This window comes from Schistocerca cancellata, chromosome 3 (assembly GCF_023864275.1).
Source record: "Schistocerca cancellata isolate TAMUIC-IGC-003103 chromosome 3, iqSchCanc2.1, whole genome shotgun sequence".
NCBI lineage: Eukaryota > Metazoa > Arthropoda > Insecta > Orthoptera > Acrididae > Schistocerca > Schistocerca cancellata.
In genome coordinates, this window is record NC_064628.1 from 646799081 (window position 1) to 646820597 (window position 21517).

The following is a 21517-nucleotide window of genomic DNA, read 5'->3' on the forward strand; positions in this document are numbered from 1 at the left end:
TAGTGGTTAAAGTAATCCTAAACAAACAAATCATAATAACAGAAAACTGTTTAAGGAAAGATAATGCAAAACAAAATGTTTATCAATGAAAAAGACGTTTTGGGCTCATGCAGTTTGTGCTTTAAAGTTCTGTGTTGTTGTTCATGGATTTTTTTTTTCTTTTCAGTTGTCTTTATTATTATTCTGCCATCACTGATCCATACATTCTGCAACAAACTGGAAGATCCCCATGTTCAACATTTTCACCCTTGCAGATGTAAGGCCTCTCTCATACAGTCATTCTTGATTTTGCTAGTTTCTTTCTTTACCTTACAGACTTCAGAGCATTTTGAATAGGACAGGAATTTTATTATGACAGGTCTGATTTTTGTGGAATTTACTATCTTGCATTCTGCCCTGTGGCTCCTATCAATATCAGTTTCTCAAATCTGTGGACCTAATTTTTTACAGGCAATTTTGATGATCACTTCATCTGTGTTTTCATCAGGTTCTTCTGGTACTCGAAAGGTTTCGAGATTATTAGGTCATTGATACTGTTGAATCTCATCTGATCTTTCAATGATCTGCTTTTCAAGCATACATACTTTCTTGTCAGCTTTGGCAAGGGACTTATGTGTGTGGCCATCATGTGAGTGCAGTTGAGCTTGCTCATATCTCCTGGGATGCTGGCCAGCATGGCCACTACTGCCAGAGCCAGCTGACCTCCAGTGCTGATATCATCAATGGTGGTGGAATCACTGCATGTTCCTCAATGTTTTAGCTATTACTTTAATGATACACGACCAAGAGTGCAAAAGAATGGGAGTGTAGCATATATTAGAAACACTCAATACATTATTTATTGATAAGGTAATGTAAATGGACAGCTAAAAAAATCTATTCACAAGTGGTGGCAGAGGAACAAACACACAAAACGATTTAACTTTTACATGCTTTCAGAGTGAGTGGCTCCTTTTTCTGGCAGAAGAGTTGAAGGGGAAGGAAGAGGAGTGAAGTAAAAGGAATGGACAGGTTTAGGGAAAGGGGTACAGTTCAGAAAAGTCCCCCAGAACCCCAGCTCAAGGAGACTTACTGGGCAGGTGAGAAGGAAAGTCTTTCTTTTGCATCCTGTCCAGGAAGTCTTCCTGACCTGGGGTTTTGGGTGACTTTTCTGAACTATAACTTCTTCTGCCAGAAGTAGGAGCCACTGGCTCCAAAGCTTGTAAAAGTTAAATCCTTTTGTATGTGTGTTCCCTTGCCGCTGTTTAGTGAGTGGATTTTTTTTTATCTATCCGTTTACATTATATTATGTATACATAATGTGAAACAGTGGCACTGCTGCAGAACACCTTCAAACTTTGAGTAAACTAGCAAGCTTTATGGAGCACAATTCACTTGCCAGTCACCATCTTAATATGCGAGCTGGTTGGATATGGAAGTCTATAAGCAAAACGTGAAACAAGGAGGAAGTACTTGTTCACATATAAATTGTTTGTCACAAACAAAAGAAGAATGTGGACACTGTCTCAGATTATAAACACACCATCTGTCTACACAAGCCACAAAATGCATTGCTATTGTTGGTAACATTCTTTAAAATTTTATTTTATTTTAATTTATATTAAAGTAACAATCTATTATTTTGCCATCACCTGCAGTTTTCTCACTCCTCACAGTTTCAAAAATTCTGAAATCATTAAGAATCTTGCATATATCTGTATGAAATCTTTTATTGTGACTCATCCTGACAATGCCTCTTTCCCCTGAAACACATTGTTTTTTTTTCTGTGCAATGATTAATATAAAATTTTCATGAAATTTTGATGCTGACTGCTGTCAAATGAACAGAAATTGTTTTCTAGTTATTTTTTAAAATATTGTATAAATTACTATTTAATTTTCCATGACCTTCTCCATTATTGTAGAAGGACAATTTTATAATACATGCAAATGACAATGAGTTGATACTCTTAATTAATGATGTTCCAATATTATTTTGTAGGACCTGCTGGGACAGCCAAGTGTAAATATTAATGCAGATGATGTGACTGATGAACCAACTGTTAGTTCAAGCGTAGTGGAACTGGAGATTCCAAAGAATACTCCTGTAGTTTCTTCCAAGTCTCCTACAGTGGTAAGCATAAATTTGTTTATAATAATGTGCACTGAATTAAAGAGTGTAACGACAATACAAAATTATTTTAAAAAAGACTGGAGCAATTTGTGATTGGCTGCTTCTACTCTAAGACATATAATGCTTAAAATGAAACTGACCCACCCACCCGCCCACTCTCCCACCCAGCCACCCACACCCACCCACACTCCCACACTGAAACTTTATATTTTCAGCATGTCTCATAAAAGCAAAAAGCAGAATCTTTTATATGAAGGAATAATGGAGTAAAAGTAACAGTTCATTGTATATATGTGGCAATGAGTGACTGAAAGGCAGATAAACAACACTGAAAATGTTGCTAAGCTTTCAGATTGTGTCAGTCTTGAAGGATAACTAGTACAGAAGGGATCATTAAAGGATGGCACGAGTTCCAGTAGGTTAAGGATTCAGAAAGAAACCAGTCATGCTCCATTCAAAGGAATCATCCTGGCATTTGTGATCGTCACTGTAAGGAAATAACTGAAATCTAGAACCAGGATGGCTAAATGAGTTTTAAACCATGATCCTCCCTTCCGTTTGCCAAAAGCCTAAACCATTGTGCCACTACACACAGCGTTGATAGTCTTTACAGCTGTGAAATTAACCAGTGGAACAAATAGGCGTGATTCTGGTTTTTTCATATCTAAGATTATTCACAATGAGAGATACTTATGCATGAGCAAATGCCAAAGAAAGACTTGTACATTGTGTACTTTCCATGGCTCTGGGATACTATTTTTGTTTGATCTGAGATGTTTATCTGCATAATGTCATGAGCTGTACACAGGATGCTACATCAGTTGCAATCTTCCATAAATTTATCTGAATGGAGCTCACTTTTTATTAACTGAATTAAGTATAAACTTCAATAAGTTGTAAATGTTCTGCTTACAATGGTTACCCTTAGGAGGACTACATTTCTTACTTAATCTAATTCTTGTCTGTATCATAATCTATAGGGTACAATGGATATCAGTATCTATATTCTCCTGTCTGCAGTCACAGTCACTGGCTCTTTAAGGACTCAAGAAATTGACCCACTTTATAGAAACTGTGCTCAGTGTATATAGCTTCAAAACATAAAAATTTACGAATGAAATATGTACAAGTATTCTGTAGATATAGAATTATTGTATGGAAGACAGGGGAAGCAGAATCATACATACGAAAGGTATTAGACAGGATTACATATAAGGAGCAAGAAAGATAGAAAGAAAAGCTCCAAAGATACACACTCTGGACACCACATTTGGTAGTATGTGTAGCAGTGAAGAATTTTTGTCTTTTTTCATATTTTAAAACTTTGATCTTTTTACTCTTAGTTGTGTGAGATGGTTGGCATGTGGCACGTTCAAATTTGTATGAGACCTTATGGGACTTAACTGCTAAGGTCACCAGTCCCTAAGCTTACACACTACTTAACCTAAATTATCCTAAGGACAAACACACACACCCATGCTCGAGGGAGGACTCAAACCTCCACCGGGACCAGCCACACAGTCCATGACTGCAGCGCCTTAGACCACTCGGCTAATCCTGCGTGGCATGTGGCACAAACAGCACTTTCTTTTTGTGCTTTGCAGTCAACAAAGTGGCAAAAGCAGGACACATATTACAAAGCAAATTCCTCCATGGGTCAAATTTTCATAACAGTTGCTCAGCAATAAGCCATGAAATAGAAGTTAGAAATCAAATTGAGACTTAACATTAAAGCTTCTTATGATGACTGTTTATTATATTGCACAAATGTGTAAGGAACTGTAGGTATTTATTTGTAAAAGTGTAAATGAACATTCAAATACAGTGGCTAGAAACTAAGATCACTCATGGAAGAAATAAATAATAAGATAAATGGTAACTTTTTTTGATTCTTAAGGATTGTAATATTTTAAAACTGGATTAATGACTTCTTGCTTTCGCACATATTTGATTTCTCTTTGTAAATTAATATTGTATTTTTTCAGTTCAAACTTTTTGATGTCTGTTTTCTAATTCTTTTTTCAAGTAACTGTTTGGAGAACTTAACAGATATATAAGCTCTTTAATATAGTTACTAATAAATTTTTTTAGGAAACAGTCACTTCAGGAAAACTGAGCCCTCAGGATGAACAGCTTCTTTTAGCATTGTTTGGAAATCAAATTTCAGGTGCTCTTCAGCAGCCAAAATCTCAGGTAATGTCTAATATAAAAGTTTGAAAAAATAATTATAATTTGGTCATTGACATATTATTTGGATTCAGTCAAATTACATAGTGTAAAATTAATTTCAATAGGATTTTTGTTTGCCCTTTTTCATGTGGTTTTCTGCCTAGGTATCAGTGTCAACACACTTTTCTATTTTATTTGCAAAAATACTATGCATACATGTTTAGCTGTTTTGTGACTTTGATAAAATACAATATAATTTTACAAAATAGCTCCTTCATATAAACGTATAAATATCTTGAGATATCTGGTGACTTAAATAATTAGTCTTGACAGAGACATAAAATAATGAATGGAGTTCTCAAGTAACCAGATTCAAGGATTCTTCCATAGGTTATGAGGGGGAAAAAAAGAAATAAATTTTGTATGCTGAATAGTTAGTTGATTAGTTGATACACTTTGAGATGAACACTGTAGAGCCTTGAAAGCTGGAAGTTTGGAGTCGGCAGAACAGATGAAAGAGTCATCGTGGTAGTTAGTGTTGAAATTGTCAAAGAGATTGTCAGAATTGTCAAAGGGGCTGTTTTGTACATGATACAAAAAGTTTATCAAGACTAGTCAAGGACAACATTGCAAGAATATACTAACTATGAAAGTGACAACATAAAATACAAGACTTAAAAGTTCTGATTACTAAATTAAAATTTGCATCATGATCAGTTTGATCATAGATAAATAAGAAATATTTGAAGATGCAAACAACTGTTATGATAATATTTTTCATTATTAATATGAGTTTAGTGCAGCTTTCCACATTAGTCTATCGTATACAAGTCTCGTGTAACTGCTTAACTACTGAAACCTACACCTATCTGAACACCGGCTGGAGTGGCCAAGCGGTTCTAGGTGCTACAGTCTGGAACCGCATGACACTACGGTCGCAGGTTCAAATCCTGCCTCGGGCATGGATGAGTGTGATGTCCTTAGGTTAGTTAGGTTTAAGTAGTTATAAGTTCTAGGGGGCTGATGATCTCAGAAGTTAAGTCCCATAGTTCTCAGAGCCATTTTTGAACCTATTTGAACCTGCTTACTATGTACAAACCTTGACCTTCCTCTAGAATTCACACACTCACTTTCTTCCTTTTCGTAATTAAGTGTTCCTTAAAGCCTTTGGGCATATCTTGTCAACTTGTCTTTTTTTTGTCAGGTTGTGCACTACAATTTTTTTCTCTTTGAAATGGTTCAGTACCTCTTCATTAGATACTCAGTCTACTCCTCAGAATTCTTCTGTAATACCACATTGTAAAAACTTGTTTTCTCAACATCTCTATTCAGTTTATCATCCACCTTTCATTTCCATATAATGTAACACTATAGACAATTATTTTCAGAAAGTATTTCATAACACTTTAATTTGGATTTGATGCTAACAACTTTTATTTTCCTATAAGCTTTTCTTGATGTTTCCAATCTGAACTTTTAACCACCTTTAGTTTTAGCTTCATCAGTTATTTTGCTGCTCAGTTATCAAAACTTGTGTACTACTTTTAGCATCTTATTTCCTTATCTAATTCCTGCATCATCACCAAATGTAATTGGATAACATTTAGTTACCTTTGCTAAACTATTATTGATGTTTATCTTATAATATTTTTCAAAGACATTATTCAGTACATTTAACTGATCATCCAGAGACATCAAACAATGCTTAAATATTAAGAGCAGCTAAAGTACAAGGGAGTGGGATAAGGTACTTTTAAGAGACTTAGATTCAGTCACATATGGCTATTTTTTTTAAATGCATAATAGGTAACAATAAAGCAATAATTTGGTTTTGATATGTATTTTCATATTATTTGTAATTCATGACAAAGTAGCTGTAAAGAACTGAAAAATGTCTGCAGAGTACACGATCTCGGTCCAGACTGAGCCCAGAAGAGCAATTACTAGCTTCACTGCTTCGTCAGCAAGCCTCAGCAGACTTAAAAACCTCTTCAAAGGTAAGGTGACAGATCAGTGTACTACGATTTTTTAATTTTACAGTAGGTGTTATAACAAGCAGTTTGATAATACTTCCCTCCCTCTCTTTTTGAACCCAAGGGTGGCCAGCAGCAAAAGGAACAAGTACCTGAGGGACACTCCCTATCTACACTATCAACAAAACCAAAATCACAGGTATGCTATGATAATTCTTGAATCCATGTCTGTATTAATCTGTGTAATGGTTCCTAGCCAGGTAAAAATTTTGTCAGTAATTTACTATTACACCTTCACAATTATAATCTCTACAAATCACTGTAAAGTGCATGTAGAGAAATAGTTACTGCTTATATGACTTTGCATTGACTACTATTAGTCCAGTTTTATTTTCTCTGTACCTCTGGCAGCAGCATGAAGATAGCTGATATTTTTCCATCTAAGACACTAGATCTTGGAATTTTATAAGGTGATATTAAATTTCTCCCTTCAGTTGTTTGCTGTTTCAGATTTTCAGCATGATTCTCCATTGTGTCAGATAGTACTTAATGCTTATTTTTCCATTCTTTGTTTATACTAAAAAAATTTCCATTTGTTCAAATTGATAAATATCTTTAATAGGTACACTATAGTTTTCCAGGAAATGTGAAGTGAGTCTGTTGGATTTCATGCCATAGAAAATTTTGGAAATGCCGTGAAGAAAGTTATTTTGTTTGAGGCAGATAATTATATTTGAATTCACAGTATACTCCAGGTTTCTGTTATAGACATAGGTGACTGACAATGGGACATAGCTATGTGAATATGTTCTGATACCTTTTTCTTACAGAAAGAAAGGAATAGGTATAATACACTGTCCAGTCACATTTATACGATCACCAGTCAGTAGCCCGAATAACCTCCTTTTGCTGTGCAGATCTCTCCAAGACATACAGGAAAAGAGTCAGTGAGGTCCTGGAAGGTATGTGGACCCATTCTGACTACAGTGCCATCAGTGCCATGCTAGCTGTGCGAGGTTTCTTGGATGAGGATCTATGGTACAAACAGCCCAATCAAATAGTCCCACAGATTCTCAGTCGAGGTTTAAATCAAATCCAAGGAGTTTGGAGTTCGGGGGCCAAGGGAATGTGGTAGTGTGGTAAACTCATCCTGCTCTTTGAAGCATGCCATGTACATTGCGAGCTGTGTGACACATTGCATTGTGCATTGTAGATGTCATCGTGCTGAGCAAAAAAAAAAAAAAAAAAAAAAAAAAAAAAAAAAAAAAAAAAAAAAAAAAAAAAAAAAAAACTGAATGTGATGGTAGATGTGCTCCCCAAGGATAATTGCATTCATTCTTGTGTTGATCCATTGGGCCTTCCAGAATGATGAGATCAGCCAAGGAATGCCATGAAAACCATAATGTTGTTGCAGGGTGTTTGCTTTGAGATGTTTCATGCTGTACACACCAGTGGCCATCAGTCTGACGGAACATAAAATGTGATTCATCTGAAAAGGCCACCTGTCCCCACTCAGTGAATGTCATGTTGTGGTATTCACGTGCAAATTCCAGCCTTTGTTACCAATTAACAGTAGTCAGCATGGCTGCATGAACCAGGCACATGCTGTGGAGGCCCATATGCAGTAATGTTCACTGAATGGTCATTGAGCAGACACTTTTGGTAGCCCTGTAGTTCATCTGGGCAGTCAGCTGCTCAACAGTTGCACATCTATTCACTTGTACACATTTCCACAGCCGTCATTCACCCCTGTTATATATGGCCCGTGGTGCAGCACAGTTTCTTCAGTGTCAGTTTTGGATAGCACCATTTTGTCATGCATGGTATACTTTAACCATGACAGCATACAAACTTAGCCATTTTGGAAATGCTTCCATCCTTGGCCCAAAAGCCAGTGATCATGCTGTTTTGGATGTCAGACAATCACTCTTTTTCTACATTGCGACAACGACTGCACTGTTTTCAGGCCCTGCAGACACGCTTTATATACCTTCCAGTGCTAGTCTACCACCTGCCATCTGTGAGTGGTTGTTGCATGTTGACACTGATCATATATTGTTGTTACCTTAATGTAACTTGAACATGGACATCTGTCCCTTACTCTGAGAACAGTTCTCTGTTCAGCAGTTATGTGGTATATCATCAGCAAGAGTGGAGTTAGGGGCTAGATCCCCAAGCCTTGTTGATTATCAGTTACTTCAACTATTTTTCAATACCACTAGTTCCAATTTATTTTATATGTGTTCCTTACTTCTAAAGGGCTATAATCTTCTCAGGATGTGAAAAAGTCAAGATTATTGCTACAATTACTAAGTTGTATATTATGTATCAATAAATTTTTTAACTATGATGCCATTAAACATAGTATTGTAGTAAAAACAGATTGACAAGTGCTTATTATCTTCACACTTCCCTGAGGAGCTGCAACTCTTCATTGGTAATTAGTAGCTGAAAGTTTAGTGTGAGTAATTTCTCAGTTGTGAGTGATCTGCTTAAGGAAAACATCCATCACAACAAAATGACTATCACCTGTACTATTAGAATTTTTTTTAGTTGAACCTTATATTTTTCTCTGCTTTTGCCAATAAGATCTCAGCAATTGCATCTTTTGCTTAGCAAGGTATTTATATGTGTATGGGCCTGATGCTACTCCATTAGGAAGAGAGAGTTTTATAAGATGTCCTGAGTGTCTCTGTCACATAAATAAGATCTAATGAGACTGCTGGCTGGAAGTCAATGAACTGGTAGCTAAAATCAAAGCATGTAGTCTCTAGGCAGATTTAGTTGTGGTGGTTTAAAAACTTTTAGTTGTAAACTCCGCCATGAACTAGGGAGAGACATGTTCAACAAATATTTTGAGATAAAGTACTTGCCATTTAGTTCTTGAATGTTTGATGAGAGCTTACCTTCAATAAACTATGCTCCTTTTCCAGAAGAATATCACACTGATTATTGTACCATAAGTGAAGCAGCATTTAATCATCTCAACCTGTGTAGAATGTATACCATGATGACAAGGCAAACTCTAAATGCTTTGTAATGGCAAACATCAAAGTAGTATAATGTTGAAAGAGATCCTAAATCAGTGCTCAGGAAATTATATTGGAAAAGCTAGATACAGTCTGTGTTGGCCCAACCATCTGCTGTGTTCCACGATTTATTGCCATTAAGAGGAAATTGCACATCTGTTTAGTGTTCACATCCCACTAGAGCTAAAATATTTAACTGTTGTTTGAAAGTCATATGATCTTAGATTCAAAGTGTGTCTTGGATGTAAACGAGAATACTAAAGAATTTCTCAATGAGATGCTTAGTCCATTTCCCTTCAATTATGTGAATAATTTAGCCAATGTGTGATGTATTTTATGTTTCTTGCGTGCATATCACTTTCCTTGTACATATATACATACATCAACAGCTTATTATATAAGCTTTACATTTGTATTTAAGGCATCTTGTAAATCTCTCATAAATATTTTAAACAGGAGTGGGAACAAATTTAAGACTTGTGGAAGACTTCTGCTCATTCTCCTATGACATGCTTGAGTATTTTGTGTTTTAATGATCAGTGACCTAACAAACAGTACTAGTAGGAGACTTTCACAGATTTGACAGGAACCTGCTACATCCACATTTCACTTTACTACTTTATTTATTTATTCTGTCATAGCAAGTTTTGGTGTTAAAGCCTCATTATCAGATGTCATCATCATAATCAGTATACAGTCATACCAATTGCTAATAATTTTCAAAACTATAAATGACGACCAGCACGAAAAAAAGCATTTGTTAAAACCAAAAATTATCATAGATATCCTGCCATCATATTCATACCAACATAAGAGAAATTGGGGCTCATGTAGAGGCATCCAGATAGTCATCTTTCCCTCTCTCTATGTGGGAGTGGAATAGGAAAGGAAATGATTAGTAGTGACTCATGGTACCCTCTGCCATATGCCGTACAGTGGCTTGTGGAGTATGTATGTTGATGTAGATTCCAATCTGTTCTTTATCATTTTTCCTAAGACACTTGCTTAGCAGCATTGTGGACCTGTAACTGTGGTTATTGTAGGGAAATTTGAATAAGGTTGACTTGTGCCATCTTGTCAGTTCCATATTTTACTGGAAAAATAATCCATAGAGGGCCCATAATCAAAATCTTGTGAGCTGGATTGAAGTTAAGCAAATAGTAGTTTTATTAATTGTTCCCGTGATGTATCACTTTTTTATAATCTTCTCCAATTTCTGGTCCTTTCTTCTTAACATTCACATGATTTTATCAAAATATCTCACTGGGATGGTCACAGGACTATTCTAATATTTTAAACTGATAAAAATTAAGACAAAATTTGTCAAAATTTCTTATGGACACCTGCAATAAATCCTCAGCATAGCCTGAGTGTGCATGGAAATGATTATTATGAACATTACAGTTTTAATTTTGATATAATGAAATCTAATAACTTATTTAATAAAAATTAGATTTTTCATGTTTTTTGGAGTGACAAAAAGGTAATAGTTCCTGAGAACATTCATTAAGCAAGAAGCTGTTCTTTATTAACATCCTTACAGCTGGTCTGTAGCATTCTGGATTTGATTCATCACAGGCCTTTACTCCCTAACATATGAGTTCTTTCACTTACAATCATTTATTATTATTATTATTATTATTATTATTATTATTATTAAGGAATACTCAGTGTTTATGGATCCATCGAGTTCTCAACAAAGGCGAGATAATAATAATAAAGCTGTAACATATTTTATTACTGTAGGCAATTTCTTGATGCATTCAGAACTCTAAAGTACCATCATATGTAATGATTATTTTGATTATGTACAAAAAGAGAAATTACTCTCAGTCACAACAATAATTTAGGCCTTAGAGTAACTTGAGTATACACAGATCCATGTAAAAGTGTGGGGGTTATATCAGGCAAACTGAATACATTGTTTATATTTAAAAAGAAAGATGATGAGACTTACCCAACAAAAGCGCTGGCAGGTCGATAGACACACAAATAAACACAAACATACACACAAAACTCTAGCTTTCGCAACCAAAGGTTGCCTCGTCAGGAAAGAGGGAAGGAGAAGGAAAGACAAAAGGATATGGGTTTTAAGGGAGAGGGTAAGGAGTCATTCCAATCCCGGGAGCGGAAAGACTTACCTTAGGGGGAAAAAAGGACAGGTATACACTCGCACACACACACATATCCATCCATACATACAAGACACAAGCAGACAAAATGTCTGCTTGTGTCTTGTATGTATGGATGGAATGACTCCTTACCCTCTCCCTTAAAACCCATATCCTTTTGTCTTTCCTTCTCCTTCCCTCTTTCCTGACGAGGCAACCTTTGGTTGCGAAAGCTAGAGTTTTGTGTGTATGTTTGTGTTTATTTGTGTGTCTATCGACCTGCCAGCGCTTTTGTTGGGTAAGTCTCATCATCTTTCTTTTTAAATATATTTTTCCCACGTGGAATGTTTCCCTCTATTATATTCATATCATTAATTTGAATACATTGTTTAGTTAATAGAAAGTGCTCCACATTATTTTGACTCTTGTGCTTGTTTCTTTTCTTGTCTGTCGAGTTTTTTTCTTCACTTGAACCAAATACAAAAACTCATCAGCTGCTTCTAGGACTGAACTGCAAATTTTTACAGTTTTCTTTGTGATGTCTACATTTTGGTTTACATTATTTTAGTCTTATCATAATCAGTTTTCAGCCATAGTTTCAAATTTGTTGCATTATGTTCTTCCATTTGTTGTAAAAGTTTATCTGCCCTTGAGAAATACAATCTTCCAAATGTGATTAATTCGTATTCCTAGTTTATTTTCCCAGTGTAAGGATCTGAAAACTTCCTCTAGGACTAATGTGAGTAGTTTTGCTGTTATGGAAACTCTTTGTTTCACTCTTCATTCAGTTCTAAATTTCCACTGTTTTGTTGAAGTAAAACTGTTGTTTCATGCAGGGTGTTTCAAAGTTCCTATTGCAGACATGGAGGGGTTGTACGGGGGATGTATCAATTAAAGTTTAGATAAGCAACCCATGTCTGGAAATGTACAATTTGGATATAAAACAAATTTGTAGAGTGGACCACTTTCATATCTCCTAGTTGAGCATGCACACAGAAATTGAGAATCCCTGTTGTAATTATGACATTACATACCATTTTTGTCTGACTACAACAACAGCTACAAGCAATGGGTACTTTCACAGAACAGATGACTGAGGTTCTCCATAGACACATTACACTCTCAGTTTTGAAGAGGTCATCCATTGTCACACAGAAGAAAACAACATGACCAGTTCTTGAAACATTGCTCATGCCATGGGCTCTTGTACAGCACATAGGTCAGAGCCCATTGTCTCAACTGTTTGCATATCATGAAGTTGTAGATTTGAAAGTGATATGATTGACAAACTTATTTTACACTCAAACAGTGCATTATGGACATGGTGTTCTGATCAAAACTTTATCTGTTAAGTCCCGTCGACAACCCCTACAAGCCTATAATAGGGATTGTGAAATACACTGCAGGTCCATCCATATACTAACATAGTTTGATCTGAAACTGAACTGAAAGCTGTCTCAAAATCTATGAACTCCAGACAAAGTGGTAATTCATGTTCATAGGCCATTCTATAATTTATTTTCACGACTTGAAGATGTTTCAAAGTACTATTTCCAGTTCAGCAGCCTACATGTTCTTTTGCTTCATTAAAAACCAGTGCTTTTTCTGTGTCACTGGTGATGATTTGAGCGAGTATGTTGTAAGATTAAATTAGATTAGATTAGATTAATACTAGTTCCATGAATCATGAATACGATATTTCGTAATGATGTGGAACGAGTCAAATTTTCCAATACATGACATAATTAAGTTAATTTAACAACATAATTAAGTTAATAAGACAACTTTTTTATTTTTATTTTTTATTTTTTTTAAATTTTGTTAATAATTTTTTTTCTTTCTTTTCTTAATTTATATCTAAACATTCCTCTATGGAGTAGAAGGAGTTGTCATTCAGAAATTCGTTTAATTTCTTCTTAAATACTTGTTGGTTATCTGTCAGACTTTTGATACTATTTGGTAAGTGACCAAAGACTTTAGTGGCAGTATAATTCACCTCTTTCTGTGCCAAAGTTAGATTTAATCTTGAATAGCGGAGATCATCCTTTCTCCTAGTATTGTAGTTATGCACACTGCTATTACTTTTGAATTGGGTTTGGTTGTTAATAACAAATTTCTTAAGAGAGTATATATGCTGAGAAGCTACTGTGAATATCCCTAGATCCTTAAATAAATGTCTGCAGGATGATCTTGGGTGGACTCCAGCTATTATTCTTATTACACACTTTTGTGCAATAAATACTTTATTCCTCAGTGATGAATTACCCCAAAATATGATGCCATATGAAAGCAATGAGTGAAAATAGGCGTAGTAAGCTAATTTACTAAGATGTTTATCACCAAAATTTGCAATGACCCTTAATGGATAAGTAGCTGAACTCAAACGTTTCAGCAGATCATCAATGTGTTTCTTCCAATTTAATCTCTCATCAATGCACACACCTAAAATTTTGAATATTCTACCATAGCTATATGCTTCTGATTAAGGTCTATATTTATTAATGGCGTCATTCCATTTACTGTACAGAACTGTATGTACTGTGTCTTATCAAAATTCAGTGAGAGTCCGTTTACAAGGAACCACTTAGTAAGTTTCTGAAAGACATTATTGACAATTTCATCAGCTAATTCTTGTTTGTCAAATGTGATTACTATACTTGTATCAACAGCAAAGAGAACTAACTTTGCTTCTAAAGTATGCGGTGGAGGCTGATAGATCTAGGTCTTTACACATTCTGCCTCTTCTCTTGTGAAGTAAAGTAATTATGGCAGTCTTCTAATTTTTAGTAATGGTTTCTTCCACACACTTTCTGTAAAGAAGTTTGCAAGTTCTTATAACTTTTCCTCCAGTTTTAATCATCTTTCTTTAAATGTCATCATTTTCTTCCTTCAGCCCTCAAATGACTTTGTTCATCTTACTGGGCATTTTTGTTACTTATTGTTTGTGTTTCTCATTTATCATTTAAGTTATTCATACATTTAATGAAACCTTTGACAAAACAACTATGATCTCTGCCACTAGCAATTCCAGTGCTAACAAGGGAAGACTCGCCTGTGACAACTCCTGCATCCTATTGATTCGTATGCAGATGTTGCACTACAAATATGCTCTTTGTAAATAGTGTTTAAAATTTCAAAGATGGCAGAGTAATTGGTGTAATGTGAGGAAGAGTTTAAAAATTTAACCTTGCTTCAGTTAATTCAAATATGTAGCCTAAGTCTTAGTTCTAGAACAATTGCTTGGCTGCTTTTGATTATTTGCTTGATGAAGTAACTACAAATGCATTTCAGGGGCTGCCAGTACCTGGGAAACTAAGTGAAGAAGAACTGCTTCTATCCTTATTGGGTGGTCAACCCAAAACTACACAGAAGGCAACAGAACGGGTATACAGAGAAAATCATTAAAATCATTATTAAAGCCTCTCCCTTTTTCACACACACACACACACACACACATACCCACACACACAATTTGTTCTTTACTTTCGATTATGAAAAATGACTTTTAGATACATGGAAAGGCTCTGTTATCATGAGCAAAAAAATTGATAGTGCCACACTTGTTTGAAGAAAGTTCATGATGATAATGTACCAATAAAAAGAACTGTCACTGTTTTATCTTTAGATGCTACTTTTAAATTTTAATATTTGCTAATGAATGTACTCCATGCTATGCGTTACACGTCACATAAGATTATTAATTTTAAAGTCTGCTGTTTATATAACATTATAATATTGGTGGATACCTAGGCCTATACTGTAAGATGACAAATCTGCATTCATATGAAAATGATAAGTGCTACAATAATGAGCCTCACAGAAGGGGAAAGCTCTGAGCTGCATAAATTATATGAAAATGACATTAAGGTATAGAAGCAGCTATGTACTGCTTCTATAGCAGACAGTAATGACTAACTGGCATTAAAGATTGACAACATATATTGTTTATCAAAGTAACTTCCTAATGCCTTACCACACTCTTCAATGATGCTGAGGGAATGAGACTAAAATAGTAGATGAGTTTTGCTATTTGTGGAGCAAAATAACTGAAAATGGCCAAGGTCTCGATGATATAAAATGCGAGAATAGTAATAACAAGTAAAATATTTCAAAACGAGAAATATATTAACTCTCCTCCCATCATGCCATTGTATTTTGTACAACAACTCACTTATTTTAAACTGCCCATCATTTCTGATCAGCTTCTGAGAATATTGACATCAGCTATCCATCACAACAATACTCTTCTTGTAACCTGACATGGCCCACCACTTTGTTGCGGGTACATAAACAATTTAGTCACTGCATGCCTGGTTGTTGTACTGAATCCAATATATGAACAGTGGAGGGTTGAGATCAAATATAAATTTAAGAGTTTGGAATTATTTTATGAAGAAGGAGGTACTGAAACAAATGGGAGGAGAAAATCAAATTCACAGCACAACTTGACTGAAAGAAGGGATTGGTTGATACAACATATTCTGAAGCATCAAGAAATTGTCAGTTTGGTAATGGAGGGAAATGCGAGGAGTAAAAATTGTAGAGAGAGGGCCAAGGCTTGGCTACAGAGAGAAAGTTCAAGTGAATCTATGTTGCAGCAGCTATGCAGAGATGAAGTGTCTTGTAAATCGTAGACTAACATGGAGAGCTTCACCAAACCATTCATTCAGCAACACCAACATGTGTAACAAATATGGCTGCAATTGTTTTCAGAGTTCCAGGTTTGTGCTCTGTGAGTCACCCCTTCTTATCTACACCCCGATATAATATGGCATCAGGACTGTCGCCAATGAGTCCCTCAACCCCCAAAACTACGGGTTTAATATTAGTCAGTTTGTTTTCAGTTATTTTAGTATGTAACCTTCCACACATCCCTACCCCAACACTGGTGATGTTTTTACTCTGACAATAGATTTTTCCAGCTTGTAAATGATGTATATACCAAGTTGAAATTTCTCCAGGCATTGTAAAGTTAAGAGCAGTTCTGTTGTAGCACACTTTGGCAAAAAATGAAGTTACAATGCCACTGCATTGTCCAAATTAAAGTTTTGTCTGTAAAATAAAATCATAACTTCTCTGCTTACTATTCCAGCATACAAAGAAGATGCTTGAACATTATAACCGCAAATTCCATATATTATCAGCGTAATAGCATTGCAACTGCTGTTATGATCCTTTTCACACTCACATCTGTGGCAGCCTGAGCTACCTTTTATCGTAACTACTTTTATAATTTTGTTGAACAAACAAATGAATGAGGAGTGGAAGTGGAGAAGAAATATTAGAAAAGAAGCTTATCAGGAGGGAAAAAGTATACATTAATTCAAGTTCTTGAATATCAAGTGCTAAATGTATGCAAAACTAAGTTTCTGCATACCTTTGGTATTACTGATCAGTGGATAAAAACAATTTTTGGGAAAACTAGTCCAGAAGGTGTAGTGAGTTAGACCAAACATCAACGAAAATCAGATGATATTATGGAAGGGACAGGTAATCTTATATATTCATTTGTTAAAGTATTAGCACACTACATTAGAAAGGATGATCTATGGCAGTCCTAGATAGCACTCTCAGCATTCTAAAGATGTATAGAACATACATTCAGAAGTGCCAAGAGGAGAGGAAGAAGCATGGATCAGCTTGGATGTATAGTTTTTTAAATAAGAATACAGTCTTGGGTTTTTCAAACCTAAAAAGGATGCATGTGACGAGTATGAGGTCTACAAGAATGCTGAACCAGAAAATAAAACTGCTTTAGAGGAAGAAAATACAATGAATTTTGAAAAACAAAGACATGCCTCGAGCAGGAAAAGATTCTGACAAATTGAAGGCACAAACAGACAGTACATTTCTGTGTGCTTGTTTTGATTTATAGCAGGTACTCATTGCTTCACAATGTGAAGTATTCTTGCTCTAGTACACAAAAAGCTGAGCATCTACTATATGATTATCTACAACACGGGAATATGAAAGAGAATGTGCTTCATGTGGCATAAGGGAACTGGACATAGAGAAAGCATAGACATAGCTTGCTGGATCTACAAATTCCTAAAGCAGCAAAGTGAGAATGGCTGCCATAATGTGTATTTCTTTTCTGACAATTGGTCAGAACTGAAACAGACTTTTTTTCATGTATCTGTACAGTGTGAGTACTCTACAAATTGCTCCAACCACCTACCGTATTTACTCGAATATAAGCCGCACTTTTTTTCCGGTTTTCGTAATCCAAAAAACCGCCTGCGGCTTAGAATCGAGTGCAAAGCAAGGGGAACTTATGAAAAATGTTGGTACGTGCCGCCACAACTAAGTTCTACCGTCGAATATATGTAGCCCTACGCAGGCATGCTTTGTAGGCACAAAGATAAATACTGGCGCCAAAACCTCTGCGTCAGTAAATAAATTAAAAAAAAAAAAAGTGGAAGACGAGCTTTTCTTATCCACCACGAGTTTCGACCACTGTATTTTCATACATTATCCAACGAAGTAAATACAAATTCTGTATTGTTCATCTTCGAATGTAGCACAATTTCAGTGTACTACGAAAATCTGACTGGCAAGACTGTTTGGGATGTTTGTCAATATGGCCAACTCTACATTGTGAATTTTTTCCTATCTGTGAGAAGAGATGGTTGCTAATAGGAACCTGATGAAATTTGAATCACATACAGTATTCTCTTCACCATAATAATACGAATATAAACATTTTGCCATGTATTCTTTCGTGTTTGCTGCTATCTCATTAAAACCCTGTCTGCCTAATAAACTAAGAAACTAGAGTGAGACAACAGCAAACGCGGAAGAATATACGTATCGTGTCATGTTTATATTCGTATTATTCTTATGCCTAATAGTGATGCAGTCAGAAATGAAGCACGGCAAGTGACTAGATTTTTAAATCTAAGATGTCTAATTTCTGTGCAGAATTTGATGTAATAAAGAAGCGACCGCAAAGATTTTCAAACGGAGAAAAATTTTCGCCTAACTCTCGTTCAGAACATGTTCTATCATACGCAGTCTATTATTTTATTCTTGTTGATCATTATCAAAGAAAGCAGCAGTGTAAGTAACAACAAATAGCAGTCTCTTGCCATTGTTACGCTAATGAGACGATTCCTCTCTTTTTTTTTTTTTTAATTGTACGCGGCGGTAGCGCGCACAAAAGCAAGCCATGCCGTGAGCCGCGACAGGCCGTAAACGCGCGCTATCAGAATGCGACAAACAATGCATGACACAGTGCAGTAATGCATTTTCAGCTTAAGAGTGACGCAAACACCTATAACAAAGAATACGGACGGAGCGCCTGACGCATAGCAATACATGGTACAGCTTAACTGCTAAGCTTACGACTCGAACCAAACTACTGTAGCTGTATCGTCATTCATTCGACCTAAATTGTGTCTCATATTACAATGGACCAACTTTGTTTCGATTTGGAGGTGCGGCCTAAAACTTTTCTCTCCCCTTGAATTTCGAGTCTCAAATTTCAGGTGCGGCTTAGATTCGGGAATTTTTTTTTTCCTTTATTTCGAGTCTCATTTTTCAGGTGCGGCTTAGATTCGAGTGCGGCTTAGATTCGAGTAAATACGGTACATATTTCTTGAGAAGGGGTGCACCCAAAATGAAGGAGACAGCATGCACAGTGTTATCAAGAGAGCAAAAAAGGGCATGAATATTTATGTACCACAGCAGTAGTAAAATGGGAAAAGGTATGTTATACGTGAGATGTCACAGAAGGGTTTTTTGTTTATTTATTTATTTTTTTATTCCAAAGAGGCTTTATTGAAGGTCCAAAATAGAACTAAAGTTGAAAATGGTGAAAGGATCAGAGGGTCTGATATAAGAGTAATAATGGTGAGGAAAGAAGAACCATGGATGATGTCATTTAAATATGAATATGACCCAGATTACAATACCATTGATTTAATGCATAAGTTTGGAGGTTGCAGCCCAAGTGTAGAACAAGTTGTGGAAGACTTGTCATGTGTATATTCATCCTCAATGCCAATTTCAGAGGAAAAATTTTCTGATCTGATCCCCTCCGCCAGTACAACATTGTTCCAACAGTTTACCAGGAATTCTATCCCAATCTGAGGCATGGGGAAGCTTGTAACATTAAAAAGAAAGATGAATGAAGTGTTACAACTAATATCATCATTAAATATAACATACAGTCTTTATTTTTTTCCTAGGAACTGTTTTTATGTTGTGTTGCATTTATGTATTATCATATTCATGTGCTAAAAAGTTCTGGAAATAAGAAATGTTGTAGAGGCATTGTTACTGCCAACAGAATTTATGAAATAAAGTTATTCACATTTGTAGGCACATGCTGATGTAGTACAATTTCAGTGAAATATCATTGTAAGTGACATTAATGTCAGACATCAATGCTTTTGTTAATAATGCCCTCTCTCAAATAACTTCTGGAACATTTTTTGCTCTAATGTACATAATAACGTTGGAACACTAGTACATTCTAAGCAACATCCAGAGGTGTACATTTTCAGGATGATTTATGGAAAATACTGGAACTTTCAATTTGTCATACCATTACTGTAAAGTTTAAGAAATGCTCGCTACAATAGTATTGCTCTGAACCTTTGATTTTTCTCTTTGTTGTTCCACCCTTACAAATAGGGTTATGTCAGCCGTATTTCCCTCATGGTAATCTCCTGGTACTAAGTGGGGATGAAATTGTTCCAAGCAGTCCAGAACTTTGGTGGAACATACAACCACATACACACATACATATATTTTATGAATTAGGTACTGATGCAGTCCTGTGCAGTCATAAAAAGCAATAAATTAACATACGTAATGTATTTTCATTCACTAATGTCGTATGGAACCGTATTCTCAGCCAAATAGAAAGGAAATTTTCATTGAATAAAAGTATGACACAGTAATAAAATTCAGCACTCATCCATAGTAATCTTGTTGTCACCTATTTAAAGACTCAGGTATTTTAACTGCAGCTTTAGAGTACATACATTCTCTAATTACACTTATTGTGAATAATACTTCACATTTCAAAAGAAATAACAGAATTCATAATTATGACATTTTAATCCATCCCCTTAAAAGTAACTGTGATACTAGTAGCAGTGAATTATGGTCCAACAAAATTTTTGAACATTTGCTCAGTGATTTAAAATGACTGATGGATTTACTGTCTGCCAACCTTAAAAGCATGTTTACAATTATAGTTACCTTGGCAACTCCATGTACACAAAAAGAACATACTTTCTTTCTTAATCCAATTCTTATTTACTTCTTGATGATGATAAATGTAAATCTTTGCCTATTCGTGGATATTGCCTTCCTCGCTGACAGTCTTCCGTCCTGGATTCCCTGGAGTGCCTACTTTGCTCCATTTTTACATGTCCCTGGCTGTCCTCATCCACTCTTGCCTTCTTCCCCTACACGCTTCATTGACCTTGGTAGGCAACCTTTCAACATTTGCTAGACATTTCCAAGTGACTTCAGCTGTTGATCTTGGAGCAGAGGATTTCATTTAAATTTTTCTAAATGGATGTGCTTTGATTCATGCATTTCTTAGCCTATTTTTCTGCTTTTTGAAAGAAGCTTATTTCTGCTGCTTGGATACAACTTTTTGTTCCCGTACTTACTATCCAAGATTTATAGCCATAGGTCAACCTCATTATATCTGTATGTAGCTAGCTTTGTCTATTTTGATATCTCTCTATTGCTGAGCTAATTTCTTATGATTTAAACAGAAAGTCTGCTGGCTCAATTCTTTCTCTAAATTCCTTTTATATCTTCCCATTTCTATATAAATTGTGCATCTTTGTAATGTAAAACAATTACATTCTTACTGGCTGTCAGATAATTAAGTAATTTTTTCTGCAAATGTGCAGCATGCACGTGTATAAAAATTAATTACTCTAACATATTTTAAGAACTGCAGTTACGCGATATCCAAATGATCTCTGGAATATGTAAACCTCCATCATGATGAACTCTTTGGAATATTATATGAATAAATGAATACCTCATTCAGTATCACTGAGCATGTTCATTTGCACTGATGTTTACAGAACACAATATGTTTGTACACATATGAACATGTATGTATAGGAGAATTTAGCAGGAAATTCCTAA

General features: G+C 35.5%; 1 protein-coding gene across 4 annotated transcripts in view; it reads left to right on the forward strand.

The window, feature by feature from the left end:
* Nucleotides 1-21517, forward strand: part of LOC126175602 (mucin-17-like) — a 207199-nt gene that overhangs the window by 116964 nt on the left and 68718 nt on the right. For all 4 annotated transcript variants that reach the window (XM_049922476.1, XM_049922475.1, XM_049922477.1 and 1 more), the window contains 5 exons: nt 1982-2113; nt 4205-4306; nt 6184-6279; nt 6380-6454; nt 14687-14779. In XM_049922476.1, coding sequence (XP_049778433.1) covers nt 1982-2113; nt 4205-4306; nt 6184-6279; nt 6380-6454; nt 14687-14779 — 498 coding nt within the window. The remainder of the gene's footprint in view (nt 1-1981; nt 2114-4204; nt 4307-6183; nt 6280-6379; nt 6455-14686; nt 14780-21517) is intronic.